The sequence below is a fragment of the Stigmatopora nigra genome, chromosome 11 (assembly GCF_051989575.1).
Source record: "Stigmatopora nigra isolate UIUO_SnigA chromosome 11, RoL_Snig_1.1, whole genome shotgun sequence".
NCBI classification, from domain to species: domain Eukaryota; kingdom Metazoa; phylum Chordata; class Actinopteri; order Syngnathiformes; family Syngnathidae; genus Stigmatopora; species Stigmatopora nigra.
The window spans coordinates 14,375,514-14,401,408 of NC_135518.1; the positions used below are offsets into that span (position 1 = coordinate 14,375,514).

Below are 25,895 nucleotides of genomic sequence, written 5' to 3' on the forward strand. Positions count from 1 at the left end.
ATAGTACGTATACAAGTAATGATTTTATACAGCCCCCCGCTTTTGGGAATGTTTGTCTTTTTAGTTAAAAATAAAATAAAAAGTGAGTTAGAATGAAGCCAAGTAATTGTTTTTCTCATTTATTTCAAACGTGCCCATGAAAAAAAGAACAAAAATCAGTAGAGGCAGGCAACAGACATTACACAATGAAGGCACACAAACCAATGAGTGTACTGTTATGAAAGGAGAGGGGGGGATACATTTCCAGCCTGAAACGGAATTTTCCACTTTAACTATCCACATTCACGGGTTGCAACCAGTGTCGTTTTGGCTTTCGCAGTAAAGACAATCCAGCAAGCGAGAAAAGAAACTTTGTTTCAGAGTAAACATCTGATTAGGCTCCAAAGTTCAAATAACACGGGGGTCTCACCAAGAAGCTAGCTTTAGCCTAACCATAATAACACTTGTATGAACAAATATGCATGGAAAGAGCACAACTGCAGCTTTGTCCATTCCACCAAAAGGCACTTCATTACCCCTTAGAAGAACAAAATAATAATAACAAAGAAAACAAAACACTTGGCATTTAAAATGACAGCAAGTTACAACAAAACGTCACGTGACCTTCACTAAAACGAGTGAAGTGCCAGAGTAACGGAAAGAGATGCGCATTGCTCTTCATATTTACAAGTAAATAAACTCAATGTCCTCTGTTAAACCCTCACGACAAAAAGGTGCACTCCTAACGATCAGTAGTCGGGATATTCCGCTCCCCCCTCATAACATCAAAATTGAAAAATATAGATATGTCAGAGGACAAATACAATCTATGAAGTAAATTAGGACGCATGAATGGGGATAGGAAGTATTGGAAACATACTTTTGAAAGAATGAAAGTGAATTTTCTTGCAATTGTAGACTAGAATTATCAAACTGTATTATTACTTTGATTGGGGACAATTCCAAATGAAAAACATCACACAAAAATGATCAATTCTTCTTGTGATCAAACAAGAAAGTCGTGAAAAGCACACATTCAACAAAATTGGATATCTGGGAGAAAAAAAGAACTTTTTACCAGTACTGCATTCATTTTTGTCCGTTAAATGGCCCTTTAAAAAAGGCAACTTTTTCCTCACAATGATTGTAGCAAATATGGTCATTTTTCCCCCCTCTGGCACAATGAAAAAAATCAATTGCAGTCGCTCCCGACGGCGACACAACAAAAAAAGCAGTGCAAAACAAGCAGGAATGCGGCACAACTACAGTCATAACGGAAACCGACGCAAGCGTCTGCTATTCTCACAATGATAATAATAGAATCATCTTAACATGTCCAGTCGTTGATGTTTTGGCAAAAAGAAAACAACGTATTGAAATAAGCGGGTCGCTCTCGGGGAACCTGTCGTTAAGGCACGATTCTCAAGGCCGAGTGTGTTCTCGTCTTCTTTCTTGTCCTTTTCCTTTAGCTGCGCGGATAACGTCCTAAATGTCGACGGGCTTCAAGTGAAATGAAATCGAAAAAAAAAATGATAAACGAAAAAAATGGCGCCCAGCAATAGATTAAAAAATATATTTCACCTCTTATTACATATTAAAAAGATTTATTCTTAAATAAATTAAGTCACCTTCATAGATCCTCCTCTCTGTAATCCTTCAAGAATATATATATACATATATATATATATACATTAATATATTCCAAAGGCGCCAAGGCAATGTCTGATTAGTTCAAACACTTGTTTGATTACTTTTTCGCTCTTTGGCGGAATTTCGCCTGGAAAATAATCGAATACGGGCATATATTTTTTTTAAATAACAAGGACTATTTTGCATGTTTAGGCTGGTGTTGGTTCTAAACACGATATTTGCGGGGGGGGGGGGGGTTGTTTACATTCCCATCTGGGGGCTTCAGTCTGAGTGCAATGTCCTAGCGCGCCCCCGTGTGGCAGCATTGAGTTGAACGGGAGTGATTTGGCAGCACTGAGTGACGTCATGATTTTCTTCCCCAGGGGAGGGGGGGTTCCCATGTTGGCGTTTACTTCCAAAGTTGCTGGAAGAATCTAACTGGCGACTTCTTCTGCGTATTAACGGCAGGATTCACATTCTGCCCATTGAGGTAAGAAAGAACGTAAAGGGGTGGAACGAAATGAAATAAGGTTGAACCCGACCCCCTCCCGTAGCGGCCCAATGACTTCCTTGCTGCCTGAGCTGAGGTTCGAACGTGAGCGGCGGCCTACCACATTTTGCTATACCGCTCCAAAAAAAAAATCATCCTGCTATCCTCTTGATATGGATCTGACGGGAGACAAAGAGAGGATGTGGTGAAATGCGATTAGTGGGTGTGGCTTGTTTTTTTTTGCTTGCATAGAAGTGTGTGATGTCATTGTCTTACTTCACTGAGGATGGTCCATACGGGCGAGTTTTGCAGGACGGATAGTCGCAAGGCCAGGATGGGATTGAAACACGGATCCACGGCACCCTCCGCCACGCCCTTTTCAAACTGACCTGTGGGTTTCAATACGCCATATTAAAAAGGACACATTGTTTCTGAGACTTAATTGACTGCACAGTTTAAAATCCTAAAAAAAAAACATTCAAATGTGGTATATCAATGTTGACTTCTATGGGGGGTGTCCCTTTAAAAAGCCTTATCCAGTTCAGGATTGTGGTTGTGCTAGATGCCTTAAGTGTTAATTATGACAAACAAAAGAGGAGGTCGCTCGGGCACATTGTCGCCACCACGCCTTTCACCTTTTGCTAATCAGTGGGGAGAAAAAGAAAATCACGTTTATCCACTCACCGATCCTGTAAAAACGGTCCTCGGTCCGCTTGAACTTCTCTTTGGTCTGCGGTACGATTTCCTGAGCAAGGCAAGGTTCAATTAAGACGGATGGCGTCTTACCAGAGTGTCAACGATGTGAGAAAAAAAGCCAGTGTTTGGGTTTTAAATCAATAGAGCGCAGCTTCGTCATCAAGTGTTTCCTTACGGAGACGGGCAGAATTTCCACGGTAGTATTTTGCATCTTGTCCCCAAGGTGTTCCTGGTTACCGCTGCGAAACAGGAACCTGCCCACAAAAAAAACAGGACGTGCCTTTGGTAAACTTTATATCAAGGATTGGTTTGCGGAACTGGATTAAAATCCTTGAATATTCCGTTTTTTTTATAGATCTAAAACAATGTTAATTTGAGCTTTTTCTAAAATATATTTTTTGATTTTACCAAGTGATTTTTGAACTAAAAACACAGAAAAAATTGGGCAGACGGAGTCTTGATGGAGAGTCATTTAATGTCTGAGCCACTGCCTCGTCACGTGCCAATTCCCTTCTGCTGCCTGCCTGACCTGAAGAGGACTATTTTCGAGTCCTCTCGCTAAGTCTAATTAGCCCCGTGGCGTCCCCTCGGAGAGGCACGGAGAGATGCGCCAAAACCGACTCCGAATGTGGCTAGCTGGGGCAGCCGGAGGAAAAAAAGTTATCCCGGACATTACTCACCTCTCGATGCTGATGGGCCGGTCAAATTTGAAGAGGATGTAGTCTCCGGCCTTTGGCGCGATGGCCCAGAAGAAATCCTCCCCGAGGTAGGTCTTCTCCAGCGTGTGGCCCTGATACACCTAGCCACCATAGCATTGAACTAGTTAGTATTTAAAAGGTCTGCTTTTTTCTGCATGTGATAAATGTATATTAGCTGTACTAGTTTGGCTTTGGGAATTGAGTATGTCAAGTAAAGAGATTTTTCTTCAATGTTGGCATGTTAAGTCAATCAAGGTTTTTAGAGGAATGAGCATTGGAGGGTGAAAGAGCGTCAATGGAGACAAATACCTTCATGGATGTGGAAATTTCAGCCGGTGGATTGACGTGTATCTTGTGGAGAAGCGGCTTCAGGAAATCTTTGTCCTGTGAGGAAGCCCAAAGGTCAAACGTTGAAATTTATGGCGCGCTAAAAGGTCTCGCTTACAGTCAGTTTCTGGATCTTTCCGGCCAGTGACGAATGGAGCCCCACGTGTTGAAACAACGAAGGGCGGAATCGAACGCGGAGGCTGGACTTTTGCCGCTCGCAGTGTTTCTAGGGAAAAAGGAAACAAAATAAAATAAAAAAATAGGGGCATCATTATCATGATTCATCACAGCACTGCAAAGCGTATACTACTAGAATAGAACGGCTTATTGTCGTCATAGATTGGGTTAAAAAAAGGCTTGTCCATTTCCTCACTAATGTCATCAAAAGGGGCGTGGCACCCTTTTAGAATCATTCTAGGAGGATGCCAACAAAATTGAATTTAAAAGTTTTTTTTTTTTGACCAGGACAGCAGATTCGTTGTACGTAATTCTGTTATTTCCCGCTCAAATGAAATCGGATTTAAAGACGCCAGTTCCATTGAAAACATGACTTCCTTACCGCGTCTTTTTCAGGATTGCACACTTTAACCCAGAGAATGTGGTCCAGTAGCCAATCGATGGGCTTCTCCTTGTAGAACATGAAGATGAACTCCACAATAAGATTCAGGTCTGTCGCCTTGAACATCTTTCCTGAAGGAGAAGACAAAAAAAATAAATAAATGATGTCACTGACACACAAGATTATGAACAAACAACATTTTGTGTGACTGGACATTTGGTCCGGCGAACAAACGTCCGGGCGACCAAACGTCCAGGCGACCAAATGTCCGGGCGACCAAATTTTGAGTGGGATGAATCTATGGCTCGGAGGAAAATGTTGTGTATTTTGCCGACAAATCATACCGATGAAGCCCAGCTGAGAAAACTCCAGGACCATCCAGTCCTCGGACGATAGCTGGAGGGCAAAGTTCTTCATGGTGGCAAAGTAGTTGGGCTTGGCCACAATGTCGTCCTCCAACTGAGGACAGAAGAAGATGTACAAGATTGAATCAAGCATAGTTTTTTTTTTTTTGGTGGAGTGGAGAGAGGGATTACAACGGTCACAAAAAAGGGAAAGCCATGAAAAGACGCAAGAAGGAGTGAACACAAAAGCAGGTCGAGTGGAAATACCTCTTCCCTTCAGCTGAGAGCAGAGAATGGAAATGACAGTTCATGCATTAGATTAACAACAAGCATGCCTTCTCCAATATTTTGATTCTCCAATCTTGTTTATGGCCGGAAAATATTGGTGCAATAATACATTTCCCTTGGCGGAATTGGCACATTTGAGGGGTATCCATATTTATGGTTTAGATTCCAGGTTACACATTTACTAGTGGCTGACATTGAAAGAGTTCATAATATGAGCCACCTCAGCATTTCCGGTCTATTAGTGACACATTTGGGGGGAAGAAAAAAAAATGCAGGGCAAAAAAAAAAGATGATTGCAGCAAAAGTCAAAGAGGAGGATTAAGCTGTCACCAAGTCAGCGAGCAAGCCGTGGTTTTATGAGCGGAAACCCGCCGACAAAAAATGCAGAAAGCCACATTTTCGGCTTTCAATTCAGTGGAAGACAGAGATGGAGGAAAAAAACATCTTTACCTGAACATAATAAACTCCTTTGTTGACGGCATACATCATCAGGAAGGAATAGTCCAGGTTCTGCTTGGTCCGCCATCTAAACCATACAAAAATAATCAATGTTGTTTACCAATGACACTCATACCTCTACTTATGAATATATTCCAGGTTACAATTTTTTTATGCTTTTGAAATAACTTCATCTGGTGGCATTTGATTTCTTTTTTCTTCTTGAAACGCCAATGTTTTCCAACGTTCTTCCATAAGCACATTCACGGTGCTCTACAAGACGCACGCACGGCTTGTATTACCCGGCGTGCCGACGTAAACAATCACTCGAGCCAACACAAACAAGACGCGTCTGCGGTCCGCCCGGGTCGATGACGATCCCACGGCGTACGCCCGTTTCTCGGGAATGAACGTAAAGGCTGACGACAAAAGCTAGCGAGAGTGGGGGGAGCGCCATGTGGCTGCTTCTGCTGACCTTGATGTGACTTTGACAAATGCTTTTGGAATACTAATCAGCCGACTAAAAGCCGGCCGGCCGGCTCATCCTTTCAGTTCGCTGCCGGTCCTTTAATGGCTCTCAAAATAAAGCGGTCCGGGAGAGCATCGGGTGGCTCACGTACCTGACTCGGTCTTTACGGTCGCCAAACGTCTCCTTGAGGTTGTCCAGGTCTGGATAAAAGGTGCCGGGAGGGGAAATAACCTCCAGCAAACCCGAATTGAGCTCCACGGAGAACCTGAGGGAAGACAAGACGAGACGTGAGTGACCCCGGGATATGGCGAGGTGCTCGGACGTTTGGTGACCGGACGTTTGGTTCCCGGTCTTTTGGTCGCCAGTCAAATGGTGACAGAGAGTTTACTGTTGAAACCAGCTCTCAAAATTATATTAATGAGAGAGTTTAATATCGAAGTACTGTTTGTCCGAGTCCATTTGACCGGCGACCAAACGTCCGGTCACGAACGGCGACAGCCAATCGGAAGGCGCTCTTACTCGTTCTGAAGGCCGGAAACCACACTCTGAACGTACTCCAGGTCCGTCTGCGGGAGGAAGAGGGCGCCACTTTAGAGCGCGGCGCCATGGTCACGGGACGGCGAGCGGGTGGTGGGGGGCGAGGCCTCACCTCCCCGACGAAGACGATGATCACGCAGTCGAGCTTCTCTTCCGGAGACAGCTTGTCGATGAGCGAATGCAGCGTCTCGGCCAGATACGACTTGACTTTGCGCTTGACGGTGGGGATGCCCATCACCATGGTAACTGGGAGGAGAGAACAGGAGTTTTAATCAAAGCCACACCAACGTTTCGACGTGGACTTGATTAGATTGGATGGAATTGGCGGCCGGGGCGGAGGGACAGATGGGAAGAGGGGAGGGAACAAGCTGGATGCAAAAAAGAAGCTCCCAGAAACGACGTCTGGGAGGGGGAAAAAAAATAAAAATCAAATGGTTGTGTTTACGAGCGCTGAGGGACGTTTCGAATGGAATGGAGGCGGGATTTGCGAGTTGCGGGACTCAAACAATTCATGAGATTCTGCTATGAATGACAGGCTTTTTGGCCCAGGGCAACAATGTTCCGCACATCACATTGATCTTCCCGTAACCTATGAATAAATTCACGAGAAACGGGTTATTTCGGAACACTTTTGGGGAAAAAAAAAGAAGGAGCATACTAGGAGACTCAAAATATATCTGCATCTATATCTCTATCTAGCTATATAGCTACTGTGACAACGAAATTAACCAAATACGAGATGAATAAAGTTATCCAATTCAAAACAACAACAACAAAAAGCAGAAGCAGGATGAGATTAAAGAGAGCGGCGTGGAGAATCTGTCCCACTTTCGCATTGTGTCCCTCACGCCGACCGCCGCCATGTATGGTGACGCCCACCAGCATTGAAATCAAAAAATTAAAAATCTAGGTCAAAGATGAAAGGAAAGCGAGGGAGGCAGCAAATAGAAAAAAAAAATAGAAAAAAGTGACAGCATGCTAGTGGAGAACGTATGTTAATGCATCCAATTGCGAGGCCCCATCAGCCCCATCAGGTTCTTAAACTTTTACTGGTCTGCTTCCAGAGGATTACGCTCGATACTAAACAACTTTGCATTTTTGGGATGGCTATATGTATTCCTATATTCTTATATTTGCTAAAAATCAGAATCCAAAAGCAATCTTGACAAAATAGCGAGCACACACGTGTAGTATTTCCAGGCCAACAGGTTAGAATATCATCGGTCATGGACCATAAAAGCAGTGCAAAGTTCAGCCCGTTTGACATGTGTTGCGACATGACACTTACAAAAATGGCTTTTTCAGTGTGTCAATCAACAACTAAAACCCAGTACAAAGAATATGAGTGGGCCAATTAGCCATGCGATTTGTGTTTATATTTTAGCATTAGCTTGTCGAGTGACATCCGTTTACAACCTTAAAAAAAGAGCAGTCCATTTTAAAATCCCAAACATTTCTACTGGATTCCACTGAAAATGATGTGATTGGTCCCAAATTCTGAAACATGGCCAATAAAAATGCTTTTAACGTGTTTTAAAGCATTCCAAATTAAAGGAGGCAGAGGTTAAAGAGTGTAAAAGTCACATGGGGCTTCTTAGCAAAGACTTGTAATCCACGTGGACTAAAAAGTGACTCCTGCGTACACATTCTTTGGGGACGACTCGCTATCATGACAAGCCTCGAAGATATTTACAAAGAACCCGTCACAAATTGCAGGCGTGTAGACGCAAGACTCTCGTAAAAAAAGGCGGAGACGCCGTGGAATGGGATTGTCACCTCCGGTGCGTCCCACGCCGACTTGTACGGCGGGTTGCAGGCTGCCCTCGTTGTTGAGCAGGTGAGGCATGTGGTGATAGATGTTTGGCACGTGCAACGGCTTCCGATTGGCCAGCTGCTTCAAAAGTTTCTGCGTCTCATCTGAAAAAGTCGGTTTCATTGTGTCATCATCACTTATAAGGGTTTCACACTCATTTCACGTGGGCCCGACCATTTTAGATAGAATATTTAGATATTTTTTTTGTAAATGGATAATAAAAACTGGATTCAAAGCTCTAAATATTCATTTTTTTTTATAAATCTAAAACATTGTTTATTTTAGATTTTTTTTAAATATATTTTTAGATTTAAAAAAAAAAGATTTTTGAACTAAAAACAGGGAAAAATGATTTAAAAAATTGCAATTATGGATTTTAAAGGGGAAAAATAAGGAAATGTAAAATACATTTTAATTTGATCCTAAAACAAAAAGTTGTCACTCATGATTGACTTTCTCGGTCCGTACAAAATGATGCGGCGGGCCAGATTTGGCCCCCGGGCCGCCCCTTTGACACCTGTGGTCTACCAATTGGTACCAAAGTAAAAATGTGTTTTGGTAACTGTGCAAATAGAAATGGCAGGCATAAGAAAATGAAACCTATGTGGTCAATCCATTACCTGAGAAGGTGGCGAGGTTGTCTTTGCTGCTGTTGGTTTCGGCAATGGCGCGGCGAAACTGCTCCAGGATGCCGTTGAGCTCGGACGAGCGCTGCAGCGTCCGGTGCTCGGCCACGCGGAGACGCTCTTTCAAGGCGTGGAACTCCCGCTGGTAGGCTACCAGTTTCTCTGTAAAAGACCAAGCGGAAAGTCGTCAGTGAGAGAGAGAGAGAGAAACACATTTAAAAGACAATCGACCTGGTCACGTGTATTCGTCTATATGCTTTTACGGGGGGCCGTCCAAGTTTATGACCGAGCGGTCATTCCTACGGTGAAAGCCGAACCCAAACAATGGCGGTCCCTGTGCGTGCTTTCTTGGGTCACATAGCAACACACTTTAAAACTTTTTCTTGTAGTACCATTGTACAAATGGATTCAATTCATGACGGCCATCTTTATGGGAAAAACTGCTTTTCTATTACGGTTGAAACATTCAGTAAACAAAAAAAATGGCTGTTGATGAAGCTAGCAAAGATGTTCAATAACATTCATTGGCGTGAAGGCTTATATTACTCCAAAAATCAATTTCTTTCACGCTTAAATTAGGGACAAGATACAGTTGTTGTTTTTTTTTCCAGCTGGTCTTGAGTGTCTGTATTCATAATCTGAAATCATATGACTCATAGCTGCAAGCCAGCGATGACATCCTCCCACAGCAGAGGCCATTCTCTCCATTTTGTCCTGAAAATCCTCAAATTCTGTAGCGAAAGAGCACATTCAAAGAGCTGTAGTGAGATTGAGAGGTTGACGGGTTATTTTTGGGGCTCTGTGATCTAACGCCGCTGCTCTATTGCCAGAGCGCTCATCAATAAAACACCACCCAAGGACGGCTTTCCCTTTATCTGGTGGCCTGTGTGCTCGTGCTATTGTCTTTTTCTCTCCGTGTGTCGCCTGTGCTTTAAAGCACAGATGCTGTCATTTGGATGGAAAGGGCTTCACACTTCAAAACCCTAAAAGTAGACTTTCATGTGCACAGCGGCGCTTCGGGTGCCACCACGGTTCGGGGGAGGTCGAAGCCACCCGCACCTGCCAACGCCGTGGCGGACACGGACGGTGGTACAAAAGCTACGTCTTTATCGTCTCTGTAAAAGACAACAAAAAACTTTGTCTTTTCATAGTTTTGATACAACATGTGTTCGGTAAAAAGAGTAGTGGAGAAAAATATGAAAGATTGGTAATTGTTTTTGGAAGCTGGAACATGACTGGTGTCCAAGTGTTGGCCCGGGGGCCAAATATGGCCCACAGAATCATCATGTGCGGCCCGAGTAAGTAAATATTGAGTTTCTATTTTAGGATCAAATTCAAATGATGATAGATGATGGGCATTATATGTCCTGATTTTCCCCCTTTTTTAAATTAATCATTGCGATTTTTTAATCAATTTTTTTCTTTGCAGCGCATCATAAGGCGCACCCTCAATGAATGACACTTTTTAATATTTTTTCCACATAAGTAAGGATAATAAGCAATGGATTATAAGGCGCCCTGTCTATTTTGGAGAAAATGTACGACTTTTAAGTGCACCTTATAGTCGTGAAAATACGGTATATCTAAAAATGGCACGCCCCACATGAAACCGAGTTGACAGCCCTGCTCTCCATCGCCCCTAATTCCATTTTAGCATCCGAATACAGAGCGCTTTCTAATTATAATGGGGGAGATGATGGTGGCCACAGATTGTGTCCAGCTCTGACACGAACCAAAGCAACGTTTGCAAAATCTGCTTCTGCATTATGCATGAGAAACAAGCCTACAGTGGCGCACCTGCTAGCTTTTTGCAGCTCACACACATCACCCACAAAAATAACCACAATTATTCATCTCACGACCCTTCGTTAAGCCAGAATCAAATGACGTTGTGCTAATTTCAAAATGGAATAAAATGCTAAAGAAAGCCAACTATAGACAACAACAACAACAAGCATTTTCTTCAGCCGACTTGAATGTGTTTGCAAACTTTCTCATGCTAAGGTCAAGAGAGCCAAATCAATACAAAACAAAGACAAAAAAGCACCATCCAGACTAGTCCCTCTACGCTTCCTTTCCTTTCCTTTTGCTGGCTGTAGTGTTCATTGTTTTCCTCCTGACCCCCGCCCACTTTTAAAGATCCCTGGGCTCGCCGTCAGCGTCATTGGCAGCGCACGAAAAAAAGGATATGACTCCATTTCCGGAATATTTCTTTTTTTTTTGTTGCCTTCCTGGTCACGGAGGAAATGTAATGAGTCGGCCAAGATGGCAAGCACGGCCGGGAAAATGTTTCTCTGGAACAGAACGCAAACTTGTTGCTGAAAAATATTAGTCAGAGGAGAGAAAGAAATGCAGGTAAAACAAGGTTGTCGTGGGAACGTGACTTTTTCTCCAAGTGGCTTGTCTACATATAAAAAATGATTGAGTAAGTGCAAATGTTATCTTCATCTGATTGTAGACAAGGTGAAGCAGTTGCTTTTTTGTACATTTTACCGCATATGTTGTTCATTTCATTTTTTTATAACAACAGTCAAAGATATCTTAGCTGTCCTTATAATTTGGCAATGTAGGAATTTGGTGTATTTTCCCAAAAGGACATACAATAACAACACTGAGCGGAGCTAGCATGTGCTATGAGCCCCTTTTACACATTAAACAGTATTAGGTGTGAAGTCATTAGCTATCATTGACTCACCAGCAAAAAAATCATGGGGGACATCCCTAGTAAATCCACACGGCAAAGCAAAAGCAACAAACAAACAAAAATCAATGGCTTGTGATGACGCCAAGTCCTGGCTCAGCCTATCTTCCTCTCCAATTGGGGTGGAATTCCCTGGGGGAGGAATTCTTTTCTAAAAGCGACTGGGGGAACGGAAGCGCGCGACACAGGATGTTACTGTTACTGTAATGACTTAAGAGTACAAAATAGCTAGCCTGCCTGCCAGCCCAGCTTCCGACGGTGGAAGGGGAACAGTAGGTGGATGCCTGTTTCCCCCGTTTCCATGCTTGCTTTCTTGCCTGCGTGAGAAACAGAGGCAGGACACGTGCAACAAAAGAAGCAACACGTCCATCTCGTTGCCTCGTCAGCAGCACTGCACTCACTCTGCCGCCTTTCACATTTCGCAGGCCACCCACCGCAGGCCTTTTCCATCCGCTCTAGCGCTTTTATCACGCCACCATCCATCCTCGCAGACCACTGGAGGACTGGTCCGGGACACCACCTTTGCATCATCTTTACGTTGTGCGGCCCACAGGTGCACGGCAATCGTCGTCCTATCTGGAAATCTGGAGCAGCCATTAGCCGTAGTGGCCTGTGCTATTTTTGGCCCATTGTGCGCGGAACGCCGGGACCCCAGAGGAAACACTCTAATGCGGGGGTGCCAAATGGGAGACCCGTGGGCCGGGAGTGGCCCGCTTAGGGCACGTGTGTCAAAGTGGCGGCCCGGGGGCCAAATCTGGCCCTACGCATCATCATGAGTTTTGGACTCATCTTTATGTCAACAGCATTTGAAATTCAACATCCTTAAGTGATCGTTGGATTTATTGTTAAACAGCCATCATTGTAAAGAAGCATCGGGTTTGCCGAGGCGCCATCATGTGACCCAACAAGACAGAAAGACCAACACACTCGGGAGAGTCACGTTGGAGTGTGTTTGTGCAGCTGACTGACGTCAGGCTCCGTTGGCAGCCAATCACGTGACAAAAGACGCCAGAGGTGAGAAATCAAAAAGACAAGATTAGCTCTTCAACAATTGCACATGGCTCCCAAAGACATTTTGCCGATAAACGTCACCCAAAAACGAGTGCGTCTCTAAAAATAACCTCGTGAATAGTCTCATCTTTTTGCTTTTTCTTTTGAAGGTCATTAGAATGGCCTTTTTCCGCAAATCTTTTGGCGATAGCTCTGTTCAAATTGAGGGCATAAAGACAATCAGGGTTGGATTTCAACATGCTAATGAGCCATTTTGGCGCTGCGCTCACTAACTTGTAGTTACAAAACAATGGTTGGAATTTTTCCCTGATAATTGAATGTGAATAATATTTCAAACAATAATTGGATGCTGTCAGTACATAGCGTGCCACATCTTGAGCTAACAGAAGTGACGGATAAATGACAGCCTAACGAATGCAGGCAAATAAGATTTGTTGCAAAATAGCGGCGTGGTTGTCCACACACACGGACGGAGCCTCATTTGCATTCGGAAAGGCTTGCGATTGCAGCAAGTCCCTTCAAAGATGTTTGAATGGACTACCCAAATCCTCTAAATTTGTCACAAAGAGCGGCGATAAAAGGAATTTGGTCCATTAATGCGAGTCTCGTAACACTGGCGACCGGTCTCAGTATCACAGGGCCAACTCTTGATTTGTCCAGACCGGTCGCCAACACAACCTGGGATGAACTTTAACTTCTTCAATAAAGAAAGCATTTGCTAAAACAAAATATAATACATTTCATTTCATATGTTAGTAAGCCATTCCTGTAATGACATTCGTCCAAATACAATGACACTCATACAAAAGTAACAAAATGGTGGGTCACGAGAAAACTGATAACAATGACCATTAACTGTACAAAAGTATCCTGGAAATAAAAAGGGGTACAGGTACATATAATACAACGTCAAATGCTGAAATGTAGTCGCATGAGAGAAAATATGATAAAATAAATGTTAGAACATGAACAATAGGTCTTTTTTTTATAGAAATGAATGTGTTTGATCTTATCGAACTTCTGAAATGTATAGAAATGAGAAGTTTGGTTCCGGTTTTTCTTTTCTCGTTCATAAATACGGCTAACTATGAATCCCCAGTTAATTTTAAGACACATTTAGCGAACGGTGACTCGTTGGGTAAGTGTCAAGTATGTAAATGTGCTCATTTGGTTACCAAATTAGACCGTTGTTTTCTCTTAGCGAACGCAGGAGCCTACCTTTGCCATTCTGCCAGGCGGTGTACCAGGACAAGCTGAGGAAAGACGTGAAGAAAATCAACGCAGTGGCCACAGTTCCATTTCTGAGCCTCATCTCATTTCAGCGAAGCCTCGCATGTGTCGTCGCCGTCCTGAGTGCCTCGAGCCCCCCGGCAGTCCTACTTTGACGTGGCCCGGCGAAGCAGAAACGTGCGCACGGGTACTTCCGAGCGCTGTCTTCCGCGTCCAGGAAGGTGCTCGCTTACATGGTGTGTTCGAACGGAGAGGGGTGGGTGGGACGCTTGCTTTAGCTGCCGGTGCAGTCCATTTTCCGAGAGGGGGGTGTTGTCGGGGAACGGGCGGCCCCGTCAGCGAGAATTACAAGCAGGAAGAAAAAGAAGCATTTCGTTTTCGGTGGCGCTTGGGCTTTCCGTCATAGCCCGCAGACGACTCCTCGGTTTCGCCTGTAATTGCGCCGCCACCAGCAACAGATGAAAATGGACCAACCCGAAAAAAGGGGAACTGTCGTCCAAAGCGATTATGTCTTCCCGCTCCTTCAATCTTTTCGGTTTCCGCGCGAATGTCTTCGTGTTCGGCGGCGCTCGGCTCTCTTCGGTCGGGCTCGGTTAGCTGCCGAGCTAAGGTGAAACGCCAAGTGCAGTTGAGCTCATTTACAAGCAAAATGGGGCGCCCGAGCTGGCCCAGATTTTCCTGTCGTAGACGCCCCAAATATGTGGAATCACGTGCACGCACACTGGACACTAACAACCTTGTAACTCTTGGACGTTGTCTGTCACTTTCCGTTCATGTACAGGCTCACATCCGGTTTAGCCCTGATTCTTAAAATAATGAGTAGTCTATTTCTGTTTAGTAGAATTCGGGATTTACTTTCAAAATAAGGCATAACGCCCCCACTCATCTATGTTTGGACCCACCCAAGTTTAATTAGCCACCTCCATCATCCTTTTGGTTTTCCGTTTGTACACAAGTCCTTCCCGGAAATACTACCAACATGAACAAGCGCCACCTTTGTTTTCCAACAAGTGACAGCGACTGTATGTTTTATTCCACCATGCCCCCCAGCGAATATTTGGTGCCGCGCACCCTGACAAAGACGCACTATCTTAGTATACACATCTCGTTTTACGATTTAAACAAGTCCTGACTACCGAGGAAGCAAAAAGAACATCCCATTTTTAACATTTTAATAACATGTATTTTTCCAAAACCCTAGCATTCTAGTGATAATGTAGTGTGGTTAATGTATGCTTCAAAATTTGAAATCAACTTTTTATTCAGTTGTAGCAATACATTACATTCTGGCCTTCTTTACCATGGCAACCATCTTGGCTTGAGTGGAAGGAATACTTAACAGAATTGACTTTATGTCTCTTGCGTGAAGAGAGAAAGGTGACTTGTTTATCTTTCCTAGGCTGATGTTATGCAGAAGAAAGCCGCAGGAGGTATTTCAGAAAGGAGTAGCCTTAAAGTATTCATCCAATGGAATGAGTGAAGCTCCTCCGGTCCAGTCCTGTAGCCACACTTGGATCAGCTCCAGTTTCATGAAAAACCACTTGTGCCCCGCAGGCCACTGTGCCATCACGGGATGTCTGGAAAACAGAAACACGGCATCATTTCAAAAGATGTTATACAAATATTTTCTCCATGTTCATATGACTTGGTGAGCATGTTTTACTGCTTACCTGGAAAACATGGCCTCTTTTGCAAAGGCCTGCTCTTCTGTGTCCACCTCCACCATTTTGCCAGTCAGTGTGAGTCGCGCACACCTGGGATCTTCTGGATCATACATCATTTGCCTGTGAAAAGAAGTACAAACTAAGGAGACCCCATGAAAAACCTTGTGGCTTTAAAAATTGGATCACGCACGCCTACCTGCAGAAATCCCCCTCGGCCTCTGAGAAAGTGATGGAAGCGTAGGGGTTCAACTTCAGGTCGGACACCGTGTTATCCATGGGGGTCACGTAAAAGTAGATGACCCCTGTGCTGTTGTCCATGGGTCCATCGCTGATAGAGAAAATGTTCCCAAAAGGAAGACCTTTGATCTATAAAAACACACAGTTAAAATGAAGTGGTGTCAAAAGGAATAACATAGATAAAATAAAATCAATGTCAAAAGGACTCTTGTAAGATAAACGACATTTCTCACTGAATGTCGGTATTGTCAACCTTCTTAATGACAACTGACACTCATCATTTCACATCGTCTCTGTGGCGCAATCGGTTAGCGCGTTCGGCTGTTAACCGAAAGGTTGGTGGTTCGAGCCCACCCAGGGACGTACGACTTTTGCGCAGACTCATTTCAATCGCAACATTATATCCATTCTTAACAAATACTTTGCTTTAATGGTGGGCTTCGAATTTTAGCCCATACGAGTGCTACCTTATCCTGGCTAGAAATGGTGGCCAGGGAACCCCAGTCGCTGCTATGAGCGACGTATCTGGCCGTCCGTGCTATTTTCTGGTGCGGAGGAGGATCAGGAGGACCAGGACTGACGCCCCCCACCACATTCGACTTCTCCGTCCGATAGGAAAAGAGACGAGTGGAGCCCTGCGCCGCCCGGGACTCGGCCTCGGGCTTCATTTGCTCCCCGGCAGTCTCCTCCGCCCCTGCCGGGAACGCCTGCTTCCACAGCCCGCCTCCGTCCGCCAGCAAGGCCGGGGCGACCTCCTCCGACAGGTCGGCGTCCTCCACCGCGTCTTTGGAGGAGACCGCCCAGGAGACTGAGCTCCGCAGGGTGTAGCCGGCACACGAGGCCAAAAGATGGGCCAAGAGTGTAAGCGCGAGGGCATTAGTAGTGTTCTTCATGAGTTCTATCGACGGTGTTGTCAACTTGTTTCTCTGCGTACATTCGAGTTTCTTCTTGGTGGGCTGCCCTCTGCGGGCACATTACAGTACTGCATCGGAAAATCAGAATACTACTACTGTACTCCAATGTATATTGAGGCCAAGTCAAATTGTGTTAACCATACGTATTGTAACTGTGTTCTTATCACTTTTGATACCCCAAAAACGAAGCTTTTTCACTGACTAACACTATACATAGAAAATAAAAGATCTCTAAAGATTTTTAATTTACAGTCCTTCCTAAAAACATAGATTGGGATGGGACATGTTCAGAATTAGAATGACCAAAGCTGACATGATTGGAATTTGATTGATTGATTATTAATCAGAGCAGATAAAATTATATTGAAAATACTTTAGTACTTTAGTAGGAGTCCAAAAGTGGGAGGGTCACAAATGATGACAGATACAGTGGAATTTTTCCCAGTCAGTCCATGGTCTTATCGCTCCACGCCATGGACTTCCTTTTAGCCAGCTCCATCCAGGAAGGTTGGCCACTGTCGGGCGCTGACCTCATGATGGGGGACGAGGAAGGCGACGGCGAGGACCCCAGTTTTTGCCGCGTCCATTTCTCCTGGAGAGGCCCGTCCCGGATGCGGATGGGGCTGGAGGACTCTGGAAAAGAAAAAAACGCCACACGGTGGTGACAATTGCCGTCGCCACGCCGTCGGGAGGTCAACGGCGCCGAACCTGCGGGCTTCCAGGCGTCTCTTTCTTGGGGTCTGATGTCCCTCTTTTCTACGACGGCTTGGCTCGGCGTCTCGCTTTCCGACTGTGCTTTCCTCGACTCCGTCTGAATGACCTTTGCCCCAAGCGGAGGCCACCGTTGGGCCTGTTTCTCCAACAGAGCCGCCTTTTGGCCCCCCGAGCCGGCCTTTAAACTCCGCTCGGCCGGGGGTGAGAGGCTCTCCTTCTCATTGGCCGTCACCTTGGCCTGGGGGTCCACCGAGGTGGGGGCGGTCTTGAGCCGCCACGTGGCCGGTTGGAGACCCGTCTGGCTCCGAAGCGGCGAGCGGGTCTGCAAATCCCGAGTGGCCGCGTCAACCGAGCGGAAAGGCGACCCGGTCGTCGTCGTTGGGGGAGTGGCGCTTCCGCCGGGTTGCCTTTGCTCCGTCACCCCCCGGTCCTCATGACACGCTGTCATCGGCGTTGGCGAAGCGGGACCGGGACGGTCTTTGGGAAATCTCCTAGTGAAAAGCTGCTGGATGCTTCTGGTCTTCTCCACGGCCAGACTGACCCAGGACACCTCGGGGGGCGGCTCGGGCTCGCCGGGTGGATTTAACAAAGTGCTTTGGACTTCTTTGACTTTACACAGAGACGGGGGGCTGGCTTGGGATTGGGGGGCTGGATCTGTGGAGGGAAAAAACGTTTGAATGCATGGCTTTTAAATCCAAAGTTTAGGCCAAAAACAATCACCTTTTTCTTGCTGGTCTTTGAAGCGCATCCTGGACGGACGCCCGCAAGATTCCTCCTGCGCCGACCAATAGGGAACGGTGTTGGCTTTAAAAGCGAGCACGGTCCTCCCTCGGTCTTCCCCGACTTGGGCTTTGGTGTCCCGCCCGCCGTCCGGAAGCAGCTCCACGCTTTTAGGCCATTGGACATTTTTGTCGGCGTCCTTCCTCTCCCACGGAAGAGCCGAGCTTTTCCGCTCCGGTCCCGCTTTCCCCGAGGCAAAACCTCTTTCCACGGGATGCGGATCGTCCCTGGGTCCCGCCGTCTGGCCGCGTCCGGACCTGGCCGGTTTGGTCGCTTCGGCAAAACTGCCCGAACGGGGACGCTCTTCTACGTCTCGGCGGGACGCGGCGGCGGTCCAATGGAAGGATCCGGAGCCGGGTCTCTTTACGCCTCTGGGGCTATCCGCCGGGGAGAAATCCCGCGAACGGAGGGGCGAGGACTCGGGCGATGCCAGGTGGAATGAATGGAGGGGGCTGGCTCGGAGGTCAGACCCCGCCAAAGTATTTTCGGAGAACGGAGACGTGACCACGGCGCGTTTCTGAAGCTTGGCCTGAAGCTCCTCGGAGGACACGGGAGAAAGTCGACTGGCCAAGGCGTGGTTTAGGGGGGCCCTTGGCGGGATGGCTTGAGGCGGGGAAATTTTATCAAATCCCTCTTGTTTCTGCGTGACGAGTGCTTGGACCGGAGGCTCGGGATCGTGGTTCGAGTCCTCCGTGATAACCTCCGGCTGCAAGGATGGACAAAACGGCAGGTAGGTAAGAATACACAATAGCTTTACAAAAATGCTAAAATGAACATTGTTTTAGATTGATAAAAAACGGAATATTCAGGGATTTTAATCCATTTATTAAAAAAAAAAAAACAACCTAAACAGCGTCTACTCACCGGAGCCGCCCTCCTCTTGGTGCTGGCCCTCTGCTTCCTGGGCTTGACGGCCAGGCGGTGCCGGGCCGCCGACGTGTCCAGGGAAGGGGTGAAGCGGGCCGGGGAGCCAAAGTCCAGCGGGGGGTCGTCGCTGGCGGGGACGGAGGGGATGGAAGCGCTAAACGTGGCGTTGCCAAAGGCCACCGCTTTGGAAGCCGGAGCTTTGAAAATGGGGGAGAATGGACGTGGGCTGGCCGGGGATCGTGCCTAACAATTAGAAAAGAAAGAAAATATCGTCAGTGGGGTGCTTTATACTCCTAGTGGACGGAAAAATAGGAACATGTTGTGAAAAGTTGCATTGTTGACTCACAAAGCAACACAGAATGTTAGCTCATCACTGTTAGCATTGCTATTTTGGGTTAGCTGGATTTGTTTCAAAAAGATTTATGGTTTTGTGTGTTTGCCTATTAGAACTTGGAATTGGGAAAAAAAAGCCTTTCAAGATGGATTATTGTGTTGTCCCACCTGGTTGAGTACCCCGTGGCTTGGAGAAGAAGCAGCATTCGGGCTCCTGGGAGGCGCCCAAAGACCCTCCTCTTCCACCTCCACGTCATTGTCCAATCGCCCGACGGATGGAAGGAGAGGAGGCAGGCCCAGGTGCATCTTCTGCCGCTCCAGCTTCACCTGCAAAGCCTTGATTTTGCCACTGATGTTCTCCGAAGACGACGGGGAAGACGAAGGGGACCCGGGCGCTCCGTCCTCTTGCGTCTGCACCAGTTGGGCCCAGAAGATGCTGTCGTGGGAGAGCGCTCGAGATCCCAACCTTCCTGGCGGGCACCTGAAGGGAACATTCATTCATTCAAAAAAAAGCCAGTGTCAACTTTTTTTCCCCTTGCAATGGAGCTTTTTACAATCCAATCAGGTTCCAAATTCCAAAAGCAATAAAGTCACTGACGGCAAATGTTGGCCAGATCTCGGCGCGCGTCCCGCGTGGATGTCGCCCACCGACTTGCTGAACTTGGCGCCAAAGTCACCGGCGGGTGGCTTGCTTTTGGCCAGCAGGCGAGTCCTCAGCGACCCCATTCGGGATTTGCGGCGTCCTAAAAGACAGACAACAAAATGATGACGGTCAAAAACAATTCCAAAGAAACGTTCCGCCACATTTGATTGGCCGAGCCCACCTGAAGGATCCTCGGGGCCTTCTTGGGGATCCACGGAGAAGGCTTCCATCTCTGTGTGGTCCGGTCCGGGGCAGAAGAGACTCGGGACGGGACGGCCAACCTGGCTAGCCTCGGCGCTCTGTCACAGAAAACAAATGTTTGCGCACGTGCTAAACATTTTGGCATTTTCTTAAGAAGACGGGGCCGCAACCAGTTCAAAGGTTTATTGCTTTTATCAAGATATGGGACGCACCTGTGCGATCAGAGGGCGGGGCCACCGTGAGACGATTGGACGCCGGAGACAACCGTGGAGGGCCTCGAGTGGCGGAATGTCAAACCGATGAGATTTCAGCCCCTGCAAAGATAAGAACACTTTCAAAATCATAATAGCCCTTTTACTTGTTTCATTTAAGACCGCTAGATACACGTTTGCACAATAATGCTTTCATTTCAGCGAGGGAATTCACATGAAGTCACATAATGCTGAAATTGGATACACACTTGGACTTTTACTCACAGAAACGCTGCTTTCTTCAAGTTTAGCAAGGCATCAAAGGTGGAAAACGGCTTTCACTTTAAATAATGGCGGCATCATTTGAAAAGGGGACGGAATCCCACTTTGCTCAAAGGCTCCACTGTCAAACGCCTGGCTATCGCCACGGAGACCAGGTGTGTCCCATCGGGGAAAGCAAAGTCCAGACGGAGGCGCCGTTCCCCGGACAAACACGCACATTTTAGAAAAAGGCAAACGAAGATGACCTCCAAGGCCAAAGTGGCGTTCAACAAAAAAAAAAGGAAAGAGAAGTACCTGGAGGCTTTGCCAAGTGGTCACGGGACGCCCTCGGACGGCGCTCCCGCCGTCGGCGACGTTTCAACCTGCGGGCTGCTCCTTCACATCTGCAGGAAGGTGGGAGGAGGGAGGAAAAAGTGGGAAGGGCGGGAGGGAGGATGTTTAGGGAGAAGGTCATTATTCCCTGGTGGGACAAGCACAAAGAGGAAGGGAGAGAGGGAGGGAGGGAGGGAGGGAGGGTGGGCGAGAGACACCGGATTCCATTAGTAGTAGCACACGGTGGCAGTGGCGGCGGTGGCGGCCCTCTGCGCTAAGCTCCTTATAAAACACTAACCTGATTTTGGGCCCAGAAATGAGAGAAGGGAGGGAGGGCAGCCCAAGGGGGAGGGATGGGAGGGACGGGGGAGGGAGAGAGAGAAAAAAAAGGAAAGCTGTCGTTGGAAGGAGGACAGGAAACAATGTTGCCACTCAATGGAGGCTTCATTGCAAATGCCACTGCTCAACTCATTCAGTCATAAATCAGTATTAGTACAATATTATTATGGTATAGCAATGTCATATTATTCGATTGTGTCTGAATAAATATGTCAATAACACACTTACCGTTGGAATGCTATTTGCATTCTTTAAATATAACCTGAAATATATCTCCACTATGTTTACAATATATGAGAAATATTGTCATTTTTAGGAATGAATGGGATTTCAAAAGAGGACCACATGTGCCACTTAATCCTAAAAAAAAACATTCTCCTGATTAAAAAGCACAAATATGGACACCACGTACACATACGTTGTATTGTGTGCCGATAATCACATCAAGTCCATCTAAGCAGATGAAAATTTGGTCAAAAGTTCACCCAATCTTTCAATTTCACTTCAGAATTTGCCACATTCATTGCAATCATTCCAAGTCGCCTCCATTGAAGTAGGCCACTGGATTATGAATGGGAGGGAAGCACATTTACGTGCATTTTTTTTTCTTTTCTTTAATGGGCATAGTTGCCGTTGTTGATCCCGCCAGAGCTGATCCAAAGCCAGCTGTCGAGGCGCACGCCCATGACCCCGCCGAGGCCCGCCGCCGGTCCTTTGGCTCGCTGCGTTCGCCCACCCAAGCGACCAACCGTCGCCTGGCGTTCCGCCCGCTCTATATGCCACTCTTTACGTTAACCGGGTATCGAGCCCGGCCCGCCACCCAAGCAAGATTCTAATTCCCTGGCACGCACGCGGATGACATATCGAGATTAAGGCCGAAAGATAATCCCATCATAACGCCGTGGTTTGGATTGACGCAGCTGACACTTGGTTCCCAGCGACATTAGGGACGACGACAAACGCGAGCTAGACAATAACCTCCCGTGACAGATGGATGCATATACAACGTGTTCTTTTTATTATTATTATAATGATCATTGTAAATGAAGTGAAACAGAGAGCACTTTTCCACCTTAAAGGCACTTAAATCCTTTTGAAAAGGAGCTCCTCCTTTACTTAGCAATGGCTATCTTGCCCGAGGATACTTGGACTAGGCGGGGAATCGAACCCACGACCCCTGGGTCGGGCAAGGACGACTCTACCGTGGGAAAGTGAGCGGCAAGATAAAGTGCAATACAACATTTATAAAAGGCACTCTAAAAACCTTTAAAACCCAGCTTGGTACACATGTACACTTGAATTTAAGACAATCAATGAGAAGCAATAAAATGTGTGTGTTTGTGTGTCATAGCGTTTTGGTGTGCTCCGTGTGGAAAATATCTACGGTGGTCTCGTGGCACTGGCGTAGGTCGTAGTCGCAGTATCCCATGGAGAAGCGGCCCTGAGTGGTTTGGAAAAGAACAGAAATGTGGATACATTGCAAATAGTCGCATATATTGACAATAGCTTATCGAGTAGAAAGGCTCACTTTAGGTTTCTTAAAGTAATCCAGCCCTCTTCCTATCTTGATGATCCAGCCGTTATCAAATCTGTAATCATTTTAACCTTTGTCATAAAAAGGCTTTTTCCAAAAACCTGGTTTGGTGTGGAATTAATCTATTATTTGTACCATCTTCATAATGAATAGGGTATAATTGTCGTGCTGCCATTGCTTCGGATGCGCTTTCGTACCTGATCTCCCGGTCGTGGATGGTGGACGAGTATCGAACGTCCAGAGTGACGCCGTGAGCGAGCAGACTCCGTTTCATCTCGGCCAACGCGTTCTCCTGTTGCCCGCCGTCTGACTGCAAAAAAACATCATTTTTTTAAATTGTTGGGGGGAAAAAAACATTGCTTGATATTTTTTCCTTGTAGTTTCAATACCATAATTTGTAGTTTAGTAGCAAAATACAAAAGATTCATAGCATTTGGCATATTGTGGATAAAAAAAAATGTAAAAACAACTTACTTCCGATGACGTGAGGAGATGAATAGTCTTCACCTTGCAGGACGCTTTGAGGAGCATCTCGCAGAACCTCAGGAAATTATACAGCTGCAGTGCACATTTTTTTTATAAAGTGTTAAAAGAGGAGGGGAAACATATGCACAGATACTTCCAGTCAAGCAAAGCAGAAACAGTGAATTGGAGACATTTTCCTGACCTGGTGGGTGTGTCGTATGTAGGGGTCTTCCACCCAGACCTCTTGAAGAAGGTCACTGATGTAAGGCTTGAAGAGAACCTGGTAGCTGTAACCCGTGGCGTCCTCCGCGATCTTCATCTGTTCGTGGTACTTGCCATCTGAGAATTATTCGAGATTAATTTCCTCATTCACTATTATGTCAGATAACCGTTGAGTGGTATCGGGGGAGACTCATAAGGTTCCCATTCATTAAAGATAATAATAACTCACCTTCTTTTGCTTTGTTGACATGAACTTTAATTTGCTCTGCTCTGTCCATATAACCCTTGATTTTTTCCCTGTAGTGTCCTCTCTTCGATTCATCGTTCAAAGCTGCAGGCAGGAAGGATAACATAAGAAATACAAGTAGTCTACGTGTTTTGCATTCGGTGGAGTGGCGTGAGGCGAACCTTTTAAAACATCTATGAGCAGTTGGATGCCCTCTTGGTAGCAGACCAGAGACTCCAAAAAGCGGCCACTTTGGTCCAACTCCACCGCCCGCTTGAGTACGGAAATAGCAGAAGACTCCATACCTGCCAGATGATTTTGAGTCATGTTTCCCCAGTGTGGCGTCACAAATGATCCATAAAGTGGTGACTTTGGTTGTGATTTTGGTCAGGAAAATACAACAAATAGTTTGTTTTAACCTCCAAAGTGGTAAAAATCAAAATGGCAGGTGGCTTGGAATGAAAGCTACGCAGGTGGAAAAGGTTAAAAGAAATTAACTGTGATTTAAAAACAAACAAACAGTGATGGTACGGCGCTAGTAGACGTCTGACGAGGAACAATTTGACGGCTGCTTTGGTTCCGGCTTTTGGGTTTCGATTCGTGATGAGCATATCGACAAATAATATGTTCCCAGGAAGAGTGTCATTTCTGCATTTTTTGTCAGAGATAAAGTACCTCAAAACACAAGATAATATATTTAAAAATTCGTTATTTTGTTTTTTTCTCACTAAATCACATTTTAAAACAATTTTAGAAAAAGACGCTGTGTCGTGCTCGATGTATTTCCGTTTCCTGTTATAACATTCAATGGAGGTCGCCACACTTTCTCGTTTTGTCTTTTAGTACTCCTAATCCTCCTATTTTCCTCTTTACCCAGGTTTAATTTATTTAAAAAACAGTCTGGTGTTATAATTATGTTGAAATAATTTCAGAATTGAACGCGCGTGCATTTATCCGGTTTTGGCACATTAACCTTGTCCCGTGTCACTCAAGTCAACAAATAATTGATGGATGTGACGAGCAGCTAAAATGTCTGCGTTTGGTCTAAAATCATCTTCGCTTAAGGTAAGAATTTCATTTCAATGGTTTTCTTTGGAAAAATAAATGATGCTCCTTGCGGTTTAAATATTCGATTCCTTTCCCCTTAAAAATGCTTAAAGCCGACAATGACACAAAAAAACGTAGTGTTTTAGCATTGTCATTAGTTTATGAACTTCATACTGTTTCGCAGGGCCTGGCCATACTCTCGTGTCGTCTTTGGTTTGGGCGGGGCAAGTTCACCAGATCAAGAGTTCCACCAGAGGTAAACTTGATTGAACAATCCATCTGCCCCGTTTTGTTGACAAACATGTGTTTTTGTCTCGCCCGGCAGCATTATGCAGAGCGGTCAAAGGATCACGAAAAATATGGCGGTGATCCCGAGCAGCCTCACAAACTACACATTGTGACACGTGTCAAAAGTGCCTTGCGACGGCCGTACTGGGAGAAGGATATGGTCAAGCACCTGGGCCTCCAGAAGGTGTGTGCTTGCTCACAAAACTCCAAAGTCCATTTTCATTTCTAGTCGTTTGAAGTGTGGCGTCCATTGTAGGCTCACGTGCCCGTGATCCACAAGAACACCCCCTCGGTCAACACCAGACTCAAGTTCATCAAACATCTGGTCAGGTATGAGCTGCCGTCACGTTTGAAAACACAGTCATTTTGGGTAAAATGAGAGGTGGGTTCCGTTCGATGGAATTCACTGAGAGTGCCCAACTTTTGCATGTGTTAAGGGTGGAGCCGCTGAAGACCCCCTACGGACTCCCGGCCGAGCGGGACATGGCCGAAAGCTTCATCAACAGCAGAGGAGAGCTGATTATTCGACGCCTGCTCACGCCTCTGCAGCCCAAGGCCGTAGAGTCATAATCTAATTCACTGTATGGTGTCAGTGTTTTGTTTAATTTCTTGTATGGCTGTTGTTTTACTGCTCCAGGAAAGATTCAATAAATGAAAAACAATGGAGAAAGATGCAGTTTGGTGTACTATTGATTCCATATGGTTATTTCCTCTCAGAGACGAATCAGCAATTGACATTTATCCTGCTACGGAAAGAAACTACTCGTTAATTTGGTGCACTATATTTGGTCATCTATACTT

General features: G+C 45.9%; 5 protein-coding genes and 1 non-coding gene across 8 annotated transcripts; 2 read left to right on the forward strand and 4 right to left on the reverse strand.

Annotated features, from left to right (window-relative positions):
- Positions 1-103: 103 nt before the first annotated feature.
- On the reverse strand, positions 104-14,619 carry mgat4a (alpha-1,3-mannosyl-glycoprotein 4-beta-N-acetylglucosaminyltransferase A). Its single transcript, XM_077728535.1, has 15 exons — positions 13,824-14,619; positions 8,888-9,055; positions 8,231-8,371; positions 6,567-6,700; positions 6,437-6,483; positions 6,069-6,182; positions 5,461-5,536; positions 4,723-4,837; positions 4,379-4,509; positions 3,938-4,045; positions 3,802-3,876; positions 3,475-3,593; positions 2,970-3,048; positions 2,783-2,843; positions 104-2,487 (listed from the first exon to the last, which is right to left on the reverse strand). The coding sequence occupies exons 1-15, from the start codon at positions 13,915-13,917 to the stop codon at positions 2,363-2,365; spliced, it is 1,587 nt and encodes a 528-aa protein (XP_077584661.1). The 5' UTR covers positions 13,918-14,619; the 3' UTR covers positions 104-2,362.
- A 459-nt stretch (positions 14,620-15,078) lies between these two features.
- Positions 15,079-16,691, reverse strand: creg2 (cellular repressor of E1A-stimulated genes 2). The gene is made up of 4 exons (XM_077728546.1): positions 16,204-16,691; positions 15,696-15,865; positions 15,506-15,619; positions 15,079-15,412 (listed from the first exon to the last, which is right to left on the reverse strand). Exons 1-4 carry the CDS (start codon positions 16,627-16,629, stop codon positions 15,271-15,273), a joined length of 852 nt encoding a protein of 283 aa, XP_077584672.1. The 5' UTR covers positions 16,630-16,691; the 3' UTR covers positions 15,079-15,270.
- On the forward strand, positions 16,026-16,099 carry trnan-guu (transfer RNA asparagine (anticodon GUU)). The gene has a single exon. It is a non-coding gene; the product is annotated as a tRNA-Asn (tRNA).
- A 185-nt stretch (positions 16,692-16,876) lies between the features above and the next one.
- On the reverse strand, positions 16,877-21,088 carry cracdla (cracd like a). 3 transcript variants are annotated; one of them, XM_077728838.1, is made up of 11 exons: positions 20,956-21,082; positions 20,665-20,793; positions 20,401-20,502; positions 20,169-20,286; positions 19,943-20,087; positions 19,513-19,825; positions 19,009-19,254; positions 18,085-18,850; positions 17,597-18,018; positions 17,359-17,461; positions 16,877-17,283 (listed from the first exon to the last, which is right to left on the reverse strand). In XM_077728838.1, exons 4-11 carry the CDS (start codon positions 20,215-20,217, stop codon positions 17,096-17,098), a joined length of 2,232 nt encoding a protein of 743 aa, XP_077584964.1. In that variant the 5' UTR covers positions 20,218-20,286; positions 20,401-20,502; positions 20,665-20,793; positions 20,956-21,082; the 3' UTR covers positions 16,877-17,095. The 3 variants fall into 3 exon arrangements, with proteins under 3 accessions (XP_077584964.1, XP_077584962.1, XP_077584963.1); XM_077728836.1 differs by having other exon boundaries at positions 20,665-20,797; positions 20,956-21,061; XM_077728837.1 differs by lacking the exon at positions 20,665-20,793 and having other exon boundaries at positions 20,956-21,088.
- A 1,221-nt stretch (positions 21,089-22,309) lies between these two features.
- mitd1 (MIT, microtubule interacting and transport, domain containing 1) lies at positions 22,310-24,558 on the reverse strand. The gene is made up of 7 exons (XM_077728437.1): positions 23,942-24,558; positions 23,763-23,864; positions 23,514-23,650; positions 23,321-23,404; positions 23,044-23,156; positions 22,841-22,901; positions 22,310-22,753 (listed from the first exon to the last, which is right to left on the reverse strand). Exons 1-7 carry the CDS (start codon positions 24,084-24,086, stop codon positions 22,658-22,660), a joined length of 738 nt encoding a protein of 245 aa, XP_077584563.1. The 5' UTR covers positions 24,087-24,558; the 3' UTR covers positions 22,310-22,657.
- On the forward strand, positions 24,530-25,764 carry mrpl30 (mitochondrial ribosomal protein L30). Its single transcript, XM_077728436.1, has 5 exons — positions 24,530-24,824; positions 24,991-25,062; positions 25,132-25,278; positions 25,351-25,424; positions 25,532-25,764. Exons 1-5 carry the CDS (start codon positions 24,789-24,791, stop codon positions 25,662-25,664), a joined length of 462 nt encoding a protein of 153 aa, XP_077584562.1. The 5' UTR covers positions 24,530-24,788; the 3' UTR covers positions 25,665-25,764.
- The last annotated feature ends 131 nt before the right edge of the window (positions 25,765-25,895 follow it).